This window comes from Embiotoca jacksoni, unplaced genomic scaffold (assembly GCF_022577435.1).
Source record: "Embiotoca jacksoni isolate LCO1_2020_lvr unplaced genomic scaffold, fEmbJac1.0.p SCAF_30, whole genome shotgun sequence".
Lineage (NCBI taxonomy): Eukaryota > Metazoa > Chordata > Actinopteri > Embiotocidae > Embiotoca > Embiotoca jacksoni.
In genome coordinates, this window is record NW_027185382.1 from 5,814,693 (window position 1) to 5,834,975 (window position 20,283).

Sequence of the window (20,283 nt, forward strand, 5' to 3'; positions counted from 1 at the left end):
TGCATGTATTTGCTCCTTCTTACAAGAATAAATGTCCGATATGTTTGATTTTGAACCAAGTAATTTTTCCAACATAAACTCCAACTAACCATAACTAAACTATAACTAAACTATCATTAAACTTTAACTAACCATAACTAAACTATAACTAAACATAACTAAACACAACTAAACTATAACTAACATAACTAAACTCTAAGTAAACTAACTAACCATAACTAAACTCTAAGTAAACTAACTAAACATAACTAAACTCTAACTAAACATAACTAAACTCTAACTAACCATAACTAAACTTTAAGTAAACTATAACTAACCTTAACTAAACTCTAACTAAACATAACTAAACAACTAAACATAACTAAACTATAACTAACCATAACTAAACTACAACTAACCATAACTAAACTCTAACTACACATAACTAAAGTAACTAAACTATAACTAACCATAACTAAAATATAACTCAACTTTAAGTAAACTCTAACTAACTAAACTCTAACTCTAACTGAACTAAGTTTCGTTAATCATCTTTACAGTCTCAAAGTGCTTTTCCATGTTTTTCTCCATTCACACACTAATGAGATTGAGCCGCGATCAGGAGTACAATGACTGGAGGGAACTTGGCCCAAGGACACTTAGGCATGTGGACAGGAGGAGGAGGAGCCGGGGATCGAACCACCAACCTTCTGATTAGAGGGCGGTTTATTTAAAGCAGTCTCCCCCAGACCTCTGCAGACCTCGGAGCGGGTCTCGGCGGGTCCGGATCTGGTCTCGCTCGGACTTCCGGGATCTTCAGTCCTCGGATCCGGTTCGGATTTTGTCCACGAACTTTCGGTCCGTGTCCCGCCGCGAAGCCGCAGCTGCAGTGGAGGATGGAGCGGAGAGACGTGCAGCAGCGCATCATTCGGCCTCCGTCACGCGGTGCAGCGGCAGATCTTTTCCTCCGCAGAGAGTTTGAACAGCCCGACATGTTCCTGCAGGTGAGCCGCTGTCCTCTCTGGAGGACTGGAGCGACACGCCGCTGGAGGAGCGATACGCCGCTGGAGGAGCGACACGCTGCTGGAGGAGCGACACGCTGCTGGAGGAGCGACACGCTGCTGGAGGAGCGACACGCTGCTGGAGGAGTGACACGCCAGTGGAGGAGCGACACGCCGCTGGAGGACTGGAGCGACACGCCACTGGAGGAGTGACACGCTGCTGGAGGAGTGACACGCCAATGGAGGACTGGAGCGACACGCCACTGGAGGAGTGACACGCTGCTGGAGGAGCGACACGCCGCTGGAGGACTGGAGCGACACGCTGCTGGAGGAGTGACACGCCGCTGGAGGAGTGACACGCCGCTGGAGGAGTGATACGCAGCTGGAGGAGCGAAAAGCCGCTGGAGGAGTGACACGCTGCTGGAGGACTGGAGCGACACACCAATGGAGGAGTGACACGCCAATGGAGGAGTGACACGCCGCTGGAGGAGTGACACGCTGCTGGAGGACTGGAGCGACACGCCGCTGGAGGAGTGACACGCCAATGGAGGAGCGACACGCCGCTGGAGGAGTGACACGCCGCTGGAGGAGTGACACGCTGCTGGAGGACTGGAGCGACACGCCGCTGGAGGAGTGACACGCCAATGGAGGAGCGACACGCCGCTGGAGGAGTGACACGCCGCTGGAGGAGCGACACGCCGCTGGAGGAGTGACACGCCGCTGGAGGAGTGACACGCCGCTGGAGGACTGGAGCGACACGCCGCTGGAGGAGTGACACGCCGATGGAGGAGTGACACGCTGCTGGAGGACTGGAGCGACACGCCGCTGGAGGAGTGACACGCCAATGGAGGAGCGACACGCCGCTGGAGGAGTGACACGCCGCTGGAGGAGTGACACGCTGCTGGAGGACTGGAGCGACACGCCGCTGGAGGAGTGACACGCCGCTGGAGGAGCGACACGCCGCTGGAGGAGCGACACGCCGCTGGAGGAGCGACACGCTGCTGGAGGAGTGACACGCCGCTGGAGGAGTGACACGCCGCTGGAGGAGTGACACGCTGCTGGAGGAGTGACACGCCGCTGGAGGAGTGACACGCCGCTGGAGGACTGGAGCGACACGCCGCTGGAGGAGCGACACGCCGCTGGAGGAGTGACACGCCGATGGAGGAGTGACACGCCGCTGGAGGACTGGAGCGACACGCCACTGGAGGAGTGACACGCTGCTGGAGGACTGGAGCGACACGCCGCTGGAGGAGTGACACGCCGCTGGAGCGGCTGTTGCACGGCGGACACGTGTGCCGCTTTGTCTGGGCTCCATCATGGCTTCCTCAACAACCTACTGGTTCTGGTTCTGGTTCTGTTCTGCCGCTTCAAGACGCTGCGGACTCCCATCAGCATGCTGCTGCTCAACGTCAGCGTCAGCGACATGCTGGTCTGCGTGTGCGGCACGACGCTCAGCTCCAGAGCACGCGCTAGCTGGACGGGCAGCACAGCATCATCAACTCCTGCTACGGTGAGTCTCATCGATCTATAACTCATCAATAACGTCATCAGCCGGTTGTTCACACCGTCAACAGCTTGTTTGTGGAAACATCAGCTGCTTTCTCTCAAACCTTCTGTGCTTTATTTTGAAAGATCTCCAACCAGACTTTATGTAACTTTCAGAGGATTTAAGAACTAAAAGGAAAAGTCCCAGTTTAATGTTTGAGTTCATGCTGCCTGGTTTAGTTTGGATTCCAACCGTTTTATTTTTATTGATCCTTTCAGAATAAGAGTCTTCCAGTTCCTTGAATTTTTTAGTAAATTTACAGACATTCAGGAGGTGATATTGACACTTCACATCACACGTTAAAGTTCCCACGAGGTCAGAGGTCACGATAAGCTTCAAGTGTTGTGAGTCAAAGGTCAGAGTGAGGCGGGGCCGGCTCCAGATAACGCAAAACCATAACGATAATTTTATTACACAATGCGTTCTGAAATATTTTTCTGAGTTTTGTTGTATTCTTCGCGGACCTCTGATCTGCGCTGCTGAGCTCTCGCCTCCCCCTGCTGGCACTGAGAGGAAGTGCAACACCACTGTGGACACGTGGTTACAACGCTGCTGCGATAAACGGCCGTCTATTTAATGTCTGAACGACCGTTTGTTCGTACGTGAAACTCTGCAGTTGCGAACTTTTATCAGTTTTCCTCGGTGACTTTATCGAAACGTGTAACGTAGCACAATAGCTGTGTTTATCTGAAGCTGACGTCAGACCAGAGTCCAGTCAGTTTTTGTGGATTTTAAGCGGATATTTCATTTGTGTTTCTGTTTACGCCGAGCTGCCGGCGCCCTCTGACCTCCTGCTGCGGGCCCAGAAACTGAGACTGAAGGAGCTCCGCCTCCTGGAGACTGATGGTAAAGGTACTACGTGAACATCCGAGTCCCGTAACTACATTAGCAGTTAGCTTTGACAACCTGAATAACCAGCTAGTTCAGCAGCGCTCTGACTCCTCCCACCTGCTTCACATTCAGAAGTCCATCCAGAAAAGTGTCTGTTTAAGGTTCAGTTTATTTCTCTGTGCTGCGTTTCATGTTGGTGTGATGTCTTCGTAATAAATAATAAATAACAACCATGTTCCCGACGCTCCGACTGAGCTCCGATCATTCAGCCAATGACAGGTGTGTTCACGTCCACCTGCAGCCTCAGGTGACCTCCTGGCCCAGATCGTCCATCATGCACAGGTACGGAGACCTCTGGTTCTGACTGCCATCCCTGAACCCACCACAACCACACTGATCCTCATCAGGTCCTGGATCAGGCCCTGGAACCGGTCCTGGATCATTCCCTGGATCAGGTCCTAGATCAGGCCCTGGAACCGGTCTTGGAACCGGTCTTGGATCAGGTCTTGGATCAGGTCCTGGATCAGGTCCTGGATCGGGTGTTTTACATGTAAACACGTGACGTACTCCGTTTGTAAAACATTGAAACTGAAACATTTGAAGTTGATAAAAGCTTTTATTGTGTAGCATAACTTCCGGTGCGTCTCTATAAAAGCGGTTGGACCGGATGTCCTCCCACCACAATAAAAGCTGCCTCCGTCATACTGCGGTCTGCGCTGTGGGGGTGCGTTCACGGTCCGGGAGCAGCCCACCTGCGGCTCACCTGACGGCCTCACCGTTGTTGACTTCATGGCCCGGAGGAACCGGTCCGGTTTTCCCTCGGAAGCTATCTGCAAATGGCGGATTAACGAAGCGGTTTCAGCGACGCTGCAGTGACCGTGTCTCCCTCGCGGCGGGATGCCAGCGGCGGCCGCTGCGGCTCCTTCCACCGTGTGTCCGCTCCGGTTGTCCGGTGATGCCGGTCGGCAGCAGGCTAACTCCAGCTAGCTAAACCGGGATGAACGGACGTCCTCTGACCGCCGAAGAGCGTCCACAGAACCTTCGTTTTTAACGTGTCGCGGGTTTGTTCCGGGTCCTGGTGGGTTTGGACCGCAGGTCCGCCGGTTCTGGACTGAAGGAGACCTTTTTCATAGTTCGGCTGCCGGTGATGAGGACTGCGGGACTCCGAACCGAGAGAAGCTGACGCTGCTGAATAGCATCAGAAAAAAACCCGTTTTCCGTGTTGAGCCGGTTTATTCGGTGTTTCTCGCGGCGGACCTTCAGAGCCGCATGTCCCCGATTACCGGGGACCTTTGTGGATAATTCGGCCTCCGGTTCCGTCCTCCTGAACAATGGGAACCCAGGGACCGGGCAGGAAGAGGATCCCGAACCGGGAGAAGCTGACCGCGGAGGACGATGCCCTGAACCAGATCGCACGTGAGGTAAAGCTGCTCATCGATACAGATGATTCATGATTGATCTTTGATCTTTGATTGATTGATCTTTGATTATTGATTGATTGACCTTTGATTATTGATTGATTTATCTTTGATTATTGATTGATTGACCTTTGATTACTGATTGATTGACCTTTGATTATTGATTGATTGACCTTTGATTATTGATTGATTGACCTTTGATTATTGATTGATAGATCTTTGATTATTGATTGATTGATCTTAGATTATTGATTGACTGATCTTTGATTATTGCTTGATAGATCTTTGATTACTGGTTGATAGATCTTTGATTATTGATTGATTGATCTTTCATTATTGATTGATTGACCTTTGATTATTGATTGATTAATCTTTGATTATTGATTGATAGATCTTTGATTATTGATTGATTGATCTTTCATTATTGATTGATTGACCTTTGATTACTGATTGATTGACCTTTGATTATTGATTGATTAATCTTTGATTACTGGTTGATAGATCTTTGATTATTGCTTGATAGATCTTTGATTATTGCTTGATTGACCTTTGATTATTGATTGATTGATCTTTGATTATTGCTTGATTGACCTTTGATTATTGCTTGATTGACCTTTGATTATTGATTGATTGACCTTTGATTATTGATTGATTGACCTTTGATTATTGATTAATTAATCTTTGATTATTGATTGATTAATCTTTTATTGATTGACTGATCTTTGATTACTGGTTGATCGATCTTTGATTACTGGTTGATCGATCTTTGATTACTGGTTGATTGATCTTTGATTATTGCTTGATCGATCTTTGATTATTGATTGATAGATCTTTGATTATTGATTGATTGACCTTTGATTATTGATTGAACTTTGATTAGTGACTGGTTGATTGATTGACCTTTGATTAGTGATTGATTGATCTTTGTTCGTTGATTGATAGATCTTTGATTATTGATTGATAGATCTTTGATTATTGATTGATTGATCTTTGATTATTGATTGATTGACCTTTGATTACTGATTGATAGATCTTTGATTAGTGATTGATAGATCTTTGATTACTTGTTGATTGATCTTTAATTATTGATTGATAGATCTTCGATTATTGATTGATTGATCTTCGATTTCTGACCGATTGATCTTTGATTACTGATTGATTGATCTTTGATTACTGATTGATCTTTGATTATTGATTGATTGATGATGGAGGTGAGAAGTCACTAAATGACCGTGAAGTGGTCAGAGACGGGCCGGACCGAGCTGATGTGATGAGGGGCCTTAAAGTTTAAAGATAAATCCATAATTACAATATTATAGATAGAAGGTCATTAAAACATAAACATTTATCCAACAGTTATTCAGTTTTAAATAGAAAAACGGAATAAATAAAATAAAATAATTTCAACAAAATAAGTGTTAAGTAAACAATATATTCAATTCAATTCAATTTTTATATGATTAAACAATGTAGAAATAAGTAAATAAACTACATTCAAAAGTAAGAAGCCCGATGTGAAATGAAATAACTTTAAATATGTAAAAACATCTCAAATTTACATTTAAAATAGCTTTTTTTATTTTTAAAACATTCTAAAGTATTTTGTAAACTTTGAAGCCCTGTTTCATATTTCCTGCCATGTACATTATATGAAACCATTAATTTGATTTGATATTTGATTTGATACACTTTATTAATCCCCGAGGGGAAATGTCTTCACGACAGCAGGGGGGCTCTCAGGGGGGGCTCTCAGGGGGGAGCTGCTGCAACAGGCTGCCACTAGCGCGGCACCAGGTAACCTGATCTGAGGTGCATGTTTTTGGATGATGGGAGGAAGCCGGAGAACCCGGAGAGAACCCACGCAAGCACAGGGAGAACATGCAAACTCCGCACAGAAAGGCCCAGGACCGGATTCGAACCCGGAACCTTTTTGCTGTAGAATAAATACATTAATAAATAAGTTAGCATAGCTTTAAAAAGAAAGAAACTCACTTACAACTCAAAGCCTTGTTAAAACTGTTTTTACTTCATGTCGCTTGTTTCAAAATGTTTATTTATCATAGTTGAGTTTTAGAAATGATTTTCTGCATGTAAACGTTTTCTTGCTGAAATGAAAGATTTAAACGTCATCGTAGAACAGCTGACGTCACCCGATGCTCGTTTTTATCTGTTCTCCAACCCTTCACAACAAAAGTGTCTTGTGTGGTTCTGGTCCAGGTAGCAGTTCTGGTCCAGGTAGAGGTTCTGATCCAGGTAGCAGTTCCGGTCCAGGTAGAGGTTCTGGTCCAGGTTGAGGTTCTGGTCCAGGTAGCGGTTCTGGTCCAGGTTGAGGTTCTGGTCCAGGTAGAGGTTCTGGTCCAGGTAGAGGTTCTGATCCAGGTAGCAGTTCCGGTCCAGGTAGAGGTTCTGGTCCAGGTTGAGGTTCTGGTCCAGGTAGCGGTTCTGGTCCAGGTTGAGGTTCTGGTCCAGGTAGAGGTTCTGGTCCAGGTTGCGGTTCTCCCGGCCCTCCCTGTGTTTGCGGATCATAAGCTCCGCCCTGTTTGAAGCCTGCAGACCGGTTTGGTCACATTCAGTCTGCTGAACCAGTCCGACGGTCTGAGGGACTGGTGCTGAGTTCAGTCCTCCTGATGTACTTCAGTCATCCTGTTTGTTTGTTTGTTTGTTTATTTATTTGTGTCTTGTCACAAACTCACAGGAATTTTAGTTGGTTACATCGTCTCATTTTTCAATGGAGTCTGGTGGAAGAGACCTCTGGTCCCTCCCACTGACCTACTGGGAGAGCAGCCACCAGACGTGTGTGTGTGTGTGTGTGTGTGTGTGTGTGTGTGTGTGTGTGTGTGTGTGTGTGTGTGTGTGTGTGTGTGTGTGTGTGTGTGTGTGTGAGACCTCCATCCTTTAATCTTCAGCATCACAAACATTAATCTGCATCTCAGCCGTCACAACACGACAAACTGACACAGATCTCATCTTCATCATCATCACCTTCATCATCATCACCTTCACCATCATTATCTTCATCATCATCATCACCTTCATCTTCCTCCATTTGTTCGTTGGTTGTTCTGTTTGTGAAGTAGCTGGAAGTCTCTCGTGATTCCAGGTGTCTTCTCCGGTATTCTGGTTTTGGGGTGTGTCGTTGCCATGGTGACAGAGGCCTGTCTGCTGGCATGAAGGCAGGTGGAGCTCCACATTCCTCCCAGAGAGAAGCAGACCGACGCCCCCTGATGGAGAAAACCTTTATTTACATGTTTGTTATTTAAACTGAATTCAGATTTTTATTTCACCTTCAGGGAATTATCTGTTTTCTAAAAGATTTTCTACATTTTTGTTTTTATTTGTGACTGCATGTTTTTTCAACTTGTTTTTCTCCTTTTTTTTAAAAAAAAAAGAAGTATTTTTTTTCCAATTTAACACGTTTTATCTTTATTTTTAAAATGTCACTTTACTCAAATTAAAACCACTATAATGAACACAATGAACAAAACGAATGTAAAATTGATAATAAATCCAAAGTTTCCATGTTTTTTTATTTGTAGAATGATTTAAGGAGACTGATTACAGGCAGTGTTTATATTCCCTAGGTCCTGCTGAAACATGAGGGAATCAATCTGATCAAGTTATTGATCAGATTATTGATGTGTTATTGATCAGATTAGATTAGATTTGACTTTATTATTCCCACAGTGGGGAAATTTACTCACCACAGCAGCATAGAAAAAGAAAAAAAAAGTGCACACAATGTGAACAAATTTACAAATATTTATGAGATATAGGACATAAGATGGATAAAAAAAATTATTTTTAGGAAAAGAACCTAGATGTGTTATTGATGTTATTGATCAGTGGATAACGTGCATTGTTTCGGCAGGCGGAGGCACGGCTAGCGGCGAAGCGAGCAGCGAGAGCCGAGGCCCGAGAGATCCGGATGAAGGAGCTGGAGCGACAGCAGAAAGAGGTCAGAGGCTTTTATTGTGAAATCCAGTCCAACTGGATTGTCTTTTCAAAATAAAATGGATTTAAAGGAAGCTCACTGAGACGATCACAGCGTATCGATCACAGAGAGGAAAACGGTGGGATGAGGTCAGAGGTCAAAGGTCAGGCTGAGTGAGGAGACGGGCTTCAGTCAGTCGGAGGATCCGGTGAGTCTCCTCAAAGAAACTTAATAACAGGAAGCAGATCCTCCTGGACCCGGTCCTGGTCTCTGTGAAACTCTGTAGGACTCTCTGGTCTCTGTAGGACTCTCTGGTCTCTGTAGGACTCTGTGGTCTTTGTAGGACTCTGTGGTCTCTGTAGGACTCTGTGGTCTCTGGTCTCTGTAGGATTCTGTTGTCTCTGTAGGACTCTCTGGTCTCTGTAGGACTCTAGTCTCTGGTCTCTGTAGGACTCTGTTGTTTCTGTAGGACTCTGTAGGACTCTGTGGTCTCTGTAGGACTCTGTGGTCTCTGGTCTCTGTAGGACTCTGTTGTCTCTGTCGGACTCTCTGGTCTCTGTAGGACTCTGTGGTCTCTGTAGGACTCTCTGGTGTCTGTTGGACTCTGTGTCCTCTGGTCTCTGTAGGACTCTGTGGTCTCTGTAGGACTCTCTGTAGGACTCTCTGTAGGACTCTGTGGTCTCTGGTGGACTCTGTGTCCTCTGGTCTCTGTAAGACTCTGTGGTCTCTGGTGGACTCTGTGGTCTCTGGTGGACTCTGTGTCCTCTGGTCTCTGTAGGACTCTGTGGTCTCTGTAGGACTCTGTGGTCTTTGGAGGACTCTGTGGTCTCTGTAGGACTCTGTGGTCTCTGTAGGACTCTGTGGTCTCTGGTCTCTGTAGGACTCTGTTGTCTCTGTAGGACTCTCTGGTCTCTGTAGGACTCTGTAGTCTCTGGTCTCTGTAGGACTCTGTTGTCTCTGTAGGACTCTCTGGTCTCTGTAAGACTCTGTGGTCTCTGTAGGACTCTGTGGTCTCTGGTCTCTGTAGGACTCTGTTGTCTCTGTAGGACTCTGTGGTGTCTGTAGGACTCTGTGATGAGGACCTGCTCCTGCTGACCTGTGACCTCTGACAGTCCTGTCCTCAGTCCTGTGACCTCTTGTTTCTAACCTTCCGTCTCTCCTCTTGTTGCTCCGCCTCCTCGCAGCTCTACCACACCCACAAGGTACAACTGACTCCTCCCCCCTCACTCCACCTCCCGCACCCAGGAGATTAAAACAAACACGATTGAAGAAGTTTTCACGTTTCCTTCTTTATATCTCTCAAACCTTTGTTTGTTGACTCACCCCCCCCCCCCCCCCCCAGAAGTATTATGGTCTGGATAATAAGTGGGGTCACATTGAGCAGTGGATGGTAGGACTCTGAGTGATTCGCTGTCTGACACCTGAACACCTGGAGTGGGTTTAAAGAACCGACACCGGAACCAACTATAGAATCGGAACCAACTGGAACTAACTATAGAATCGGAACTAACTAGAACCAACTATAGAATCGGAACTAACTAGAATCAACCTGAACCAACTGGAACTAACTATAGAACCAAAACTAACTACAACCAACCGGAACTAACTGTAGAACCAGAACTAACTACAACCAATCGGAACTAATTAGAACCAACCGGAACTAACTATAGAACCAGAACTAACTACAACCAACTGGAACCGGAACCAACCGGAACTAACTAGAACCAACCAGATTGTGATCTGGATCCAGAATCAGATCCAGATCCAAATATTTCCTCGAACGCTCCTTTAAAACTCCGAAACAACCTCTGAGGTATTCACGTGTTGGCAGTTCCTTGTTGTTGTTGTTGTTGTTGTGATTGTTGTGTGTTTGTTCTGCACGCGCTCAGACAGTCTCACACTGGGATTAACAGCCTGTTTAATCCTGTTTGATGAAGATGATGGTGATGATGATATCACTGCTTCCTGTTTGCACGTGTGCTTCTCCTCCAGTTCTGAACACCTTCATTCATCTTTATTGATTTTATTTTGATTGGTTGGAATTTTATTTTTTGTAAATGTATGTTATTGTTTGGTTTCCTTTTATTTTGAAGGTCCGCCCGCTCCATGTCACGTGGTTGTTGTTTGTACGCAGTTGTGTAGGGCGGAGCACGAAGCCCCTGAGCTTGCCTGTCAGGTGTGAGTTGTGTCCCTGCTCGCTGCCTGTCAGGCGTCTCTTCTTCTTCTGCCCTTTCAGTTCGGTAACCTCTTTCTTCTTCGTGGGTTTTCAGGAGGACAGTGAGCGGTACTCCCGCCTCTCACGGAGACACGCCTCGGTCTGTATCGCTCTTCTTCGCTCCTCTTTTTCTGCCTCACATGTGCATCGTCATGGTAACACTGGTGACCACAGGTGGCGCCGGACGGCCCAAACTGAAACTCAATAAATGATCACGTGTAAATAACAGCGGACCATCGTAAAGAGAACTTCCTGCCAGTCACAAAACTGTCTCCAGACTCATGAACGGACGACACAGAACCAGGACCGGTCCCGGACTGGGTCCTGAGTGGTGTGAGCTGTTGTTGATGTTTGTTTGTTTGTTTATTTGTTTGTTTGTAGATGTCAGATGATGAGGAGAGGATGTCTGTGGGGAGTCGCGGCAGCCTCCGGGTGAGTCTCACACCTGAACCCAACGTCTGGTGGGAGTCGGCCTAATCTCCGCAGGTGAACAGGAAGTGAAACAGGTCACCAGGTCAAAGGTCAATGCTGCCTCCTGTTTCTCTAAAATCGACAGCTTTTTGAATGCAGTGTGGTTGAAGCAGAGGCGCTCTCTGACATAACTTCCTGTTCCTGTTTGTTGACCAATAAACAAACACGTTGACAATAGAGCCAGTTGATGGTCCACAGACCAGAGGTTGGGAACCACTGCAGCTGATTCACAGCTCACCGTTTTAATCAATCACAACCTTTGATGACATCTTCACCAGTTTAATGAGCAGTTCTCTGATTGATGACCTCTTGAACCTGATCAATAACGCAACCACTCTGTTTCCCTCCTCCCACCCCAAGCCCTCAGACTACAGTGGGTTCCTTGGTTCTGGTTCTCGGACCTCCTCCAGAGCGAGTTCTGCTCGTGCGAGCCCAGTGGTGAGCTCTCTCCTGTGGGTGTGTGTGAGACCGTGCCCCCCCGCCCCCCTCCCCCCTTCCAGAGTCTGTTGCTGTGGTAACACAGCATCAATCAGTCAGATGAACAACGTGTGTTTCTGTGTTCAGGTGGAGGAGAGAACTGACAGAGATTTCATCGATAAAGTACGTTTCATTACTTTTAAACCAAAAAGATCACATAAAAAAAACAACTATTACATAGAATAAATGTTATTAATCATTTTTCTATTAATAAACAAAATATATTTATATATATTTTCAACTTAATTTTGATTTTGTCAACCAGTTTCTTAGATTTCATAAATTAAAGGTTAAATAGTAAATGTGAGTGTTTGTGTGATGTTAAAGTAAATTTTTTTTTAATTAATTTGAAACTTTTTGTAATCAAAATGTATCCTGCAATGTTTAGTGTTGATGTTATATAATTTGATGCTGGTATGTTTTTAACATGTAAACTAAATTAATTTATTTGAATTTTATTCATTTTTTCCAGTGAAATTTTTGGAAGTAGTTTTTTTTCTAAATCTGTAAGCTCAAAATCAAATGTTATTTTTCACCTAGTTACTTTATTTAATTCATGAATATTTTATTCAACCTAAATTTCATCGGATTTTGTATTTTTGAAAAAAAGAACTGTAAAATATCAAATGTTTTTGTTAGTTTGGGATTTTGTCAAATTTTAAAAATCCCTTTTGTGAACTGGATCGTTTGATTTTATTGTTATTATTTATTCTGAAAGTTAAATCTGACTCTTTATGTATGAATTAATTGTTGTCTCAGGGTTCGAGGACAGCATCGACTCTGTCGGCCGCCACGCTCGCCTCTCTGGGCGGTGCTTCATCTCGCAGAGGGAGCTGCGACACATCATTCTCCGTGGAGACCGAGGCGTCAATCAGAGAAATGAAGGTATGCCTTTACGTTAATAATGATATGTTCCTGTAGGGATTCTTTATCTGTGATATGTTCCTGTCAGGACTCTTTATCTGTGATATGTTCCTGTAGGGATTCTTTATCTGTGATATGTTCCTGTCAGGACTCTTTATCTGTGATATGTTCCTGTCAGGATTCTTTATCTGTGATATGTTCCTGTCAGGACTCTTTATCTGTGATATGTTCCTGTCAGGACTCTTTATCTGTGATATGTTCCTGTCAGGACTCTTTATCTGTGATATGTTCCTGTCAGGACTCGCTGGCGGAGGCGGAGGAGAAGTACCGTAAAGCGATGGTTTCTAATGCTCAGCTGCACAACGAGAAGTCGACCCTCATGTACCACGTGGAGACGCTGAGGGAGGAGCTCAGCGACATGGAGGAGCTGCTCTGGGAGACACGACGTCACCGTGACGACGCCAACAAGGTCACATGATCAAGTCCCTGTTTTCATTCGACAACCAGGAAACATTGATTTATTGATTGATTTATTGGTTGTAACCTAAACAACGTGGTCTATGATGGTTTGTGCTGTTGTTGTTGTTGTTCTGTTTCCTGTTGTTGTTCTGACTGTTTCCTGTTGTTGTTGTCAGGAGTTGGAGCGGGAGCGTCAGGCTCACAGTGTTCTGCAGTTCCAGTTCAAAGAGATGAAAGAAACTCTGAGACAAACTGAAGAGCTGCTCAAGGTCAGCCAATACACACTGTACACACATAATACACACTGTACACACATAATACACACTGTACACACATGTTGGTTAGTTTGTTGGCTGGTTAGTTATTAGTCAGGTGGTTCGTTTGATGTCGACTGATTTATTAAAATAATATAATCTTTAACGTCACACTAAATTAGATCTTCAGATTTGAGAGAACCTTTAAAACACCTCGCTGCTCTTCTTCCTTCCACACTTTACTCTCCTTTTTGATTGGACTCTCCTGGACTCTCCTGGTCTCTCCGGGTCTCTCCGGGTCTCTCCGGGTCTCTCCTGGACTCTGCTGGTCTCTCCTGGACTCTGCTGGTCTGTGGCGGACAGGAAGTGTCTGCGCTGCGTGTGCAGAGCAGCAGTTACAGTCGGGAGGTGTGTGACCTGCAGGAGGCGCTGCAGTGGAAGGAGAAGAAGATCGGGGTACGAGTCCATGCAGCAGAGTGACGCCTCTGTTCCACCAAACATCTTTGATGATGTTTGAGAGCGAGGAGGCGTCACTCTGCTGCTGAAAGTAGAACACTGAAAACTCTATCTGTACTAATATGGTTCTGTTTCCTGTTTCACTTCCTTCACTAACTCCTCCCCTCTTCCTCCTTCGGCTGCCTCGTCAGGCGTTAGAGCGTCAGCAGGAAATTTCCGACATTGTTCGCATCGAACGTGACGGACTCAGAGACGACATTGTGCAACTGCGAGACCTGCTGAAGGTATTCAGACGTCAGCTGACCGAGGACGGGACACTTCCTGTGTCCTCACTCAGGGATGGACTCTAAACTGTTAAAAGTTTGTTCCGTGTCTCAGCGGTTCTCCCCGGTTCTGAAAACATCTGTCCAAGCCTCGACTGTTTGACCCTTCAGTGATCGGTTGTTTGTTTCAGAAACATGGAGTTGTTGTCTCTCCTGACGTCTCCACCAATGGGGACACGGGACACGATGGGGCCGGTGATGATGTCAGCGCAGATTCTGCTCCCCGATCGGCCAATGAGGCGCCTCGCGGTGGCAGAGCGAGCACGCTCGGTGAGAACAGACCACACGGAAGGAGCCTTTAAATCCACGTCCCAAATAAAAAGCCTGAATCACAATACAAAGATTCTTTAATAGGTTGTTATAAGTTAGAGTTCCTCAGAGTTCTTCAGGGTTCCTCAGACCTTCAGGGTTCCTCAGAGTTCTTCAGACCTTCAGGGTTCTTCAGGGTTCCTCAGTTTGAATCGTTGCCCCTGACGTCCGGCTCCTTCGACATCATTAAAGTTGTTTGTTGTGTTTCAGAGCTACGACTGAAGAAACTGTTTGAGGAGAGAGAGAGTCTCCAGGATCAGGTGAGAAACAACAAACAACATGCAGACAGTTTAAGACCTTTGATACTCCTTCAGACCGTCTGATGATGGTGGTGGTGATGGTGATGATGATGATGGTGGTGGTGATGATGATGGTGGTGGTGGTGGTGATGATGGTGGTGATGATGGTGGTGATGGTGGTGGTGGTGATGGTGGTGGTGGTGGTGGTGGTGATGGTGGTGGTGATGATGGTGGTGGTGATGGTGGTGGTGGTGGTGATGATGGTGTTGGTGGTGATGATGGTGGTGGTGATGGTGGTGGTGGTGGTGGTGGTGGTGATGGTGGTGGTGATAATGATGATGGTGGTGATGGTGGTGGTGGTGATGATGGTGGTGATGGTGGTGGTGATGGTGGTGGTGATGGTGATGATGATGATGGTCATGAGTGTGTCATCAGGTGAGGATGATGAAGGCTCAGCTGGATCAGAGGCAGAACACCGGGATAGACCGAGTCCACGATCCAGACGGGGGCGCTCTGGAGAATGGCACGGACTCTCACCTGCTGGACCTGCAGAGTGAGTCATCCTCCTCTTCCTCCTCCTTGCGTGGGTTCTTTCCGGGTTCTCCGGCTTCCTCCCATCATCCAAAAACATGCACCTCAGGTCAGGTTACCTGGCGCCGCGCTAGTGGCAGCCTGCTGCAGCATCTCCCCCCTGAGAGCCCCCCTGCTGTCGTGAAGACATTTCCCCTCGGGGATTAATAAAGTGTATCAAATCAAAAAATAAATAAATAAAATTAAAAAAAATCCTCCTCCCATTTGTCTGTCTGCACTCACATCTTCTTCATGTTTGTGTTTGTATTTATTTACTTGAACATTTTGAATGTTTGTTTATTTGTGAATGCTTCAGTTTGTTTCATCGCTGTTTGTTTTTCCTTCAGGAGACGCCAACCGACAAATCAGTGACCTGAAGTTCAAATTAGTGAAGTCGGAACAGGAAGTCACGGCTCTGGAACAAAACGTAGGAACGCGTTGTGTTTTCACAGAACTGGTAGAACGTGACGACATCTTGAAACAGAAATGGTTTGTGAACGTTTTCAGATCGTCCGCCTCGACGCTCAGGTGAGTCGCTACAAGTCGTCGTCGGAGAACGCGGAGAAGATCGAAGACGAGCTGAAGGTGGAGAAGAGGCGGCTGCAGAGAGAGGTGAGAGCGCCCCCTGCTGCCCATCGACTTCATGTTAAATATTTTATTGGTTTTTGTCACAAAACTTCTTCATAAAAAGCTTTTGAGTGAATTTCACATCAGAACTTCGGCGTCTTGCCTTCGTTTGTAAAAACGTCGCCTCTTGATTTTTGGTTTTAGGATTTAGTATTTAGTTTCCTGCAGTTTTGGTGTTTAATGTTTTCCTGTGTTTGTTGTGATTTGAAACGTGGTGGACGTGTTGTCGCTCCTCTGCAGCTCCGCTCGGCTCTGGACCGCATCGAGGAGCTGGAGGTGAGTAACGGCCACCTGTCCAAGCGCCTGGAGAAGATGAAGGCCAACCGCAGCGCCCTGCTGGCCCAGCAGTGACCCTGTGGGAGCGCTTGTTTTTTTCTGCGTGAGCAACAGGCGGGTGGAGTTAGCTGAGTCGCGATGTGTCCGGATGACGTCATCGCGGCGGGTTTACCGGCGAACCTCCGCCAGCCGAGCGCAGCGGGAAACCTTCGCTGCTTTTATTCACTTCCAAACTCATCTGAGAAATCTTTGTTGATCTTCGGTCCATCGAGCGAATGAAAAGCGATCGAGTTCAGACTGAAAGACTTCAGGACGTGTTTAACACGCCTTCATTCATTCTCTTATTAAACTATAAATCAAACAGCTGAAAGAAAAACTTCTAAAGTTTCTCCAGATTACAAATTTATTATTTTATATTTAAGCAGATGATGTCATCGATAGTTTTTGACTCTGACGCACGATGCTGTTTATGTTAATTACATGTTAGTGTCATGTTAATATCATGTTATTTACATATTCATGTCATGAATTAATAACCATCCGAGTCGTGGTTCTGGTGTTCAAACAAAAACTCCATCGGCCTCATCAACTTCCATCTGTGAAACGTGTGGCACCACCTCTTTTCCAGCCCCGGGGGGCGCTGTTTCCCCCAAAGACTCCACAAACCGGATCAGACTGGTTTAATTAGACCGGTTCGGACCAGATCGTCAGCGCCCGTTTTTTTATTTGTTGTTGTTTGTTTCTCTTCAGTTGTTGTTTTTTCACGTGGAAATACACAAAGTTGTTGTTAGCTCATGTTTATCTTATTTTTAGTCTGATTGTAGTTTTATTTTGATATTTCTGTATTTGTTTCAATCTGAAGCATTTAAAGCATCAAAAAAACAAACAGATGTGACAGGTGCCTGGCTCCGCCCACTCTGTTCTATTCATGTATGAATTGGTAGGGGGCGTGGTCACGCAAGCTCAGGTGTGTATATGAGGAAGAGATCACAGGTGTTTCACGGCACTCGGGATGTAAAACCAGCAGCTGGTCAACGTCTGTAATCAATACTCATCATCATCATCACTGAATGATCGATGAAGAGTTATTGATCCTGAAATACTTCAAACTCTTAAAGTCTTCAAAATATCTAATGTATCGCAATAAGACTTGAATGTACGAGTCTCTGATCAATAACATCTGATCAATACTGATTGGTGGGTGTTATTGATCACGTTATTGATCGGTGTGACGGGTGTTTGAACACTAAATTAAACTCATGCAACAGCTCAATTTGTTGTTTGTTTTGAATGAATGTGTTTGTTGACTAATCCGGTTAGTACTGGTAACCAGTGACTGGTTAAGAACAACTAACTAATCAGCTAGTTAGCTAACTTCTAGCTAACCTGCGCTAACAGCTTCTGAAAACAGGATTTTCACATTTTGAATGTTACAAATTCAGATTGTTCTTCTGTTTTTGATTAAATTTAAATTAAATGTCATATTTTTTAATTAAACAGCAACCTGGAGAAATGAAGGATTTGAAGATCTGTTTTTATTGCTGTTAACTGCTTTTATTTTGAGACTTTTTAGGGGAAGTAAACTTAAAAAACTGTTTTAGTGTTTTAAAACCACTTCCTGGATTTAGTCTGTTTCCCGCAAAGGTTGATGGGAACTGTAGTTGTTTTATCGTCATTAAAATGAGGTAATATTTATATTTTAATTCAATTCAATTTCAATTCAACTTTATTTATATAGCGCCAAATCACAACAGGTTATTTCATGGTACTTAACACATTAAAGTCTTTACAGCAGAACTTTACAATATTATACAGAGAAACCAACAATTCAATAATTAATCAATTCAACAATTCCCACATAAACTAGGAGGAAAAAACTCCTCTTTAAGAGAGAAAAACCTCCAACAGAGAGAAGAAAAACTCCCTTTAACAGGAAGAAACCTCCAACAGAACCAGGATCAGAGGTGGGCGGAGCATCTGTTAACAGAACCGGGATCAGAGGTGGGCGGAGCATCTGTTAACAGAACCGGGATCAGAGGTGGGCGGAGCATCTGCCTCGACCGGTTGGGGTGAGAGGAGAGCAGAGAGAGAAAAGGACAGCATAGAGATAGAAGAGAAGAACTGTTGGTGGAGACGACAATCACAGAGCAGAGACATGCAGCTCCATGACGGAACATCTGGAGAAGAAAGAACAGAAACTACATGAGTGAAGGAACTGAATGGAGACAACAGATAATAAGAAGAAACTATGGGAGAGAAGAAGATGGTGAGGTATGAGTCAGTTAAAGAGTAGGAGGAAAGAAAAGAAGCTCAGCATGTAACGAGGTCCTCCAGCAGCCTCGGCCTATAACAGCATAACTAAGGGTTGGTTCAGGTCTACCTGAGCCAGCCCTAACTATAGGCTTTATCAAAAAGGAACGTTTTGAGTCTAACCTTAAAGCTAGAGAGGGTTTCTGCCCCTCCAACACAAACTGGGAGCTGGTTCCACAGGGGAGGAGCCTGAAAACTGAAGCTCCGCCTCCCATTCTACTTCTGGAAACTCTAGGAACCACAAGTAGACCAGCGTACTGAGAGAGAAGTGCTCTGCTAGGATTATATGGTTCTATAAGATCTCTAAGATATGATGGAGCCTGGTCATGTAGAGCTTTGTAAGTCATCAAGAGAACTTTAAATTCTATTCTTGATTTCACAGGAAGCCAGTGAAGAGAAGATAAAACTGGAGAAATATGATCTCTCTTGTTAAATCCCGTCAGTACTCTTGCTGCAGCATTTTGGATCAGCTGCAGGTTTTTAATGAGTAATTTGGACATCCTAACAACAAGGAATTACAATAATCTAGTCTAGAAGTAACAAACACATGAATGAGTTTTTCTGCATCACGCTGAGGAAGGATTTTCCTGATTTTATTAATATTACGTAGATGAAAGAAGGCAGTTCTGGAGATTTGCTTTATATGGTGTCTAAAGGACAAATCCTCATCAAAGATGACTCCAAGGTTCCTCCCAGTTTTGCTGGAGGCCAAGACAACGTCATCTAGAGTAACTAAGTGATTACAGAAAGAGTTTCTGAGGTGTTTAGGACCAAGTACAAGAACTTCTGTTTTGTCTGAATTTAGAAGCAGGACGTTTTTGGTCATCCAGGCCTTTATGTCTTTTAGACAGGCTTCAAGTTTTACTAACTGAATAGTTTCATCTGGTTTTATAGAAAGATATAGCTGAGTGTCATCTGCATAACAATGGAAGTTGATGCAGTGCTTCCTGATGACATCTCCTAATGGAAGCATGTACAAAGTAAAAAGTATTGGGCCTAACACTGAGCCTTGTGGAACTCCATAACTAGCTCTTGTTTGTCTGGAAGACTCATTGTTGACATGGACAAACTGGAATCTATCTTATAAGTAGGATTTGAACCAGTCTAATGCAGTTCCTTTAATCCTCGAAACATCTTCTAATCTCTGTAATAAGATCTTATGATCAATCGTATCAAAAGCAGCACTGAGGTCCAGAAGAACAAGTACAGAGACGAGTCCATTATCTGAGGCTAATAAAAGGTCGTTAGTAACTTTCACCAGAGCTGTTTCTGTGCTATGATGAACTCTAAAGACTGAAAATCTTCAAACAGATCATTCCTTTGGAAATGATCACAAAGTTGATTTGAAACAACTTTTTCAAGGATTTTAGAAATAAACGTCAGGTTTTAAATTGGTCTGTAGTTTCCTAAAACAGCTGATCAAGAGTCGTCTTTTTAAGTAAAGGTTTAATTACAGCCACTTTAAAAGCCTGCGGTACATAGCCGGTTACAATAGATAGGTTGATCTGATCTAATATGGAAGTATTAATTAAAGGGAAGACTTCCTTAAAAAGTTTAGTTGGGATGAGATCTAACAGACAGCTAGAGGATCCAGATGAAGAAATAATTCTAGTTAACTCAGAGAGCTCAACAGGAGAGAAATGTTCCAAGTTTACATCTGGTCCTACAGTTGCTTTCAGGGCTGCTGTTGCTTAGCAACACATCAGTGATGGTGTCAGGAAGGGTCG

General features: G+C 44.9%; 2 protein-coding genes across 5 annotated transcripts; one reads left to right on the top strand and one right to left on the bottom strand.

Annotated features, from left to right (window-relative positions):
* Positions 1–903: 903 nt before the first annotated feature.
* Positions 904–2,295, bottom strand: LOC138206905 (keratin-associated protein 10-9-like). The gene has a single exon (XM_069163745.1). The coding sequence runs from the start codon at positions 2,293–2,295 to the stop codon at positions 904–906; it is 1,392 nt and encodes a 463-aa protein (XP_069019846.1).
* A 1,746-nt stretch (positions 2,296–4,041) lies between these two features.
* On the top strand, positions 4,042–17,519 carry lrrfip1b (leucine rich repeat (in FLII) interacting protein 1b). 4 transcript variants are annotated; one of them, XM_069163940.1, is made up of 19 exons: positions 4,043–4,778; positions 8,644–8,730; positions 9,891–9,908; positions 10,049–10,096; positions 10,977–11,021; positions 11,303–11,353; positions 11,753–11,830; positions 11,957–11,992; positions 12,629–12,754; positions 13,032–13,202; positions 13,369–13,461; positions 13,810–13,902; positions 14,094–14,186; positions 14,357–14,495; positions 14,745–14,794; positions 15,209–15,326; positions 15,691–15,770; positions 15,851–15,955; positions 16,211–17,519. In XM_069163940.1, the coding sequence occupies exons 1-19, from the start codon at positions 4,689–4,691 to the stop codon at positions 16,319–16,321; spliced, it is 1,632 nt and encodes a 543-aa protein (XP_069020041.1). In that variant the 5' UTR covers positions 4,043–4,688; the 3' UTR covers positions 16,322–17,519. The 4 variants fall into 4 exon arrangements, with proteins under 4 accessions (XP_069020043.1, XP_069020041.1, XP_069020042.1 ...); XM_069163942.1 differs by lacking the exons at positions 13,810–13,902; positions 14,094–14,186 and having other exon boundaries at positions 4,042–4,778; XM_069163941.1 differs by lacking the exons at positions 9,891–9,908; positions 10,049–10,096; positions 10,977–11,021.
* The last annotated feature ends 2,764 nt before the right edge of the window (positions 17,520–20,283 follow it).

Excerpts from the sequence above, each read along its gene's own strand:
- LOC138206905 (XM_069163745.1), bottom strand. The coding sequence starts at position 2,295 with ATGGAGCCCAGACAAAGCGGCACACGTGTCCGCCGTGCAACAGCCGCT.
- lrrfip1b (XM_069163940.1), top strand. The coding sequence starts at position 4,689 with ATGGGAACCCAGGGACCGGGCAGGAAGAGGATCCCGAACCGGGAGAAG. Across the intron at positions 11,993-12,628 it reads ACAGAGATTTCATCGATAAA|GGTTCGAGGACAGCATCGAC; the intron begins GTACGTTTCATT and ends TTGTTGTCTCAG. Across the intron at positions 14,496-14,744 it reads TGGCAGAGCGAGCACGCTCG|AGCTACGACTGAAGAAACTG; the intron begins GTGAGAACAGAC and ends GTTGTGTTTCAG.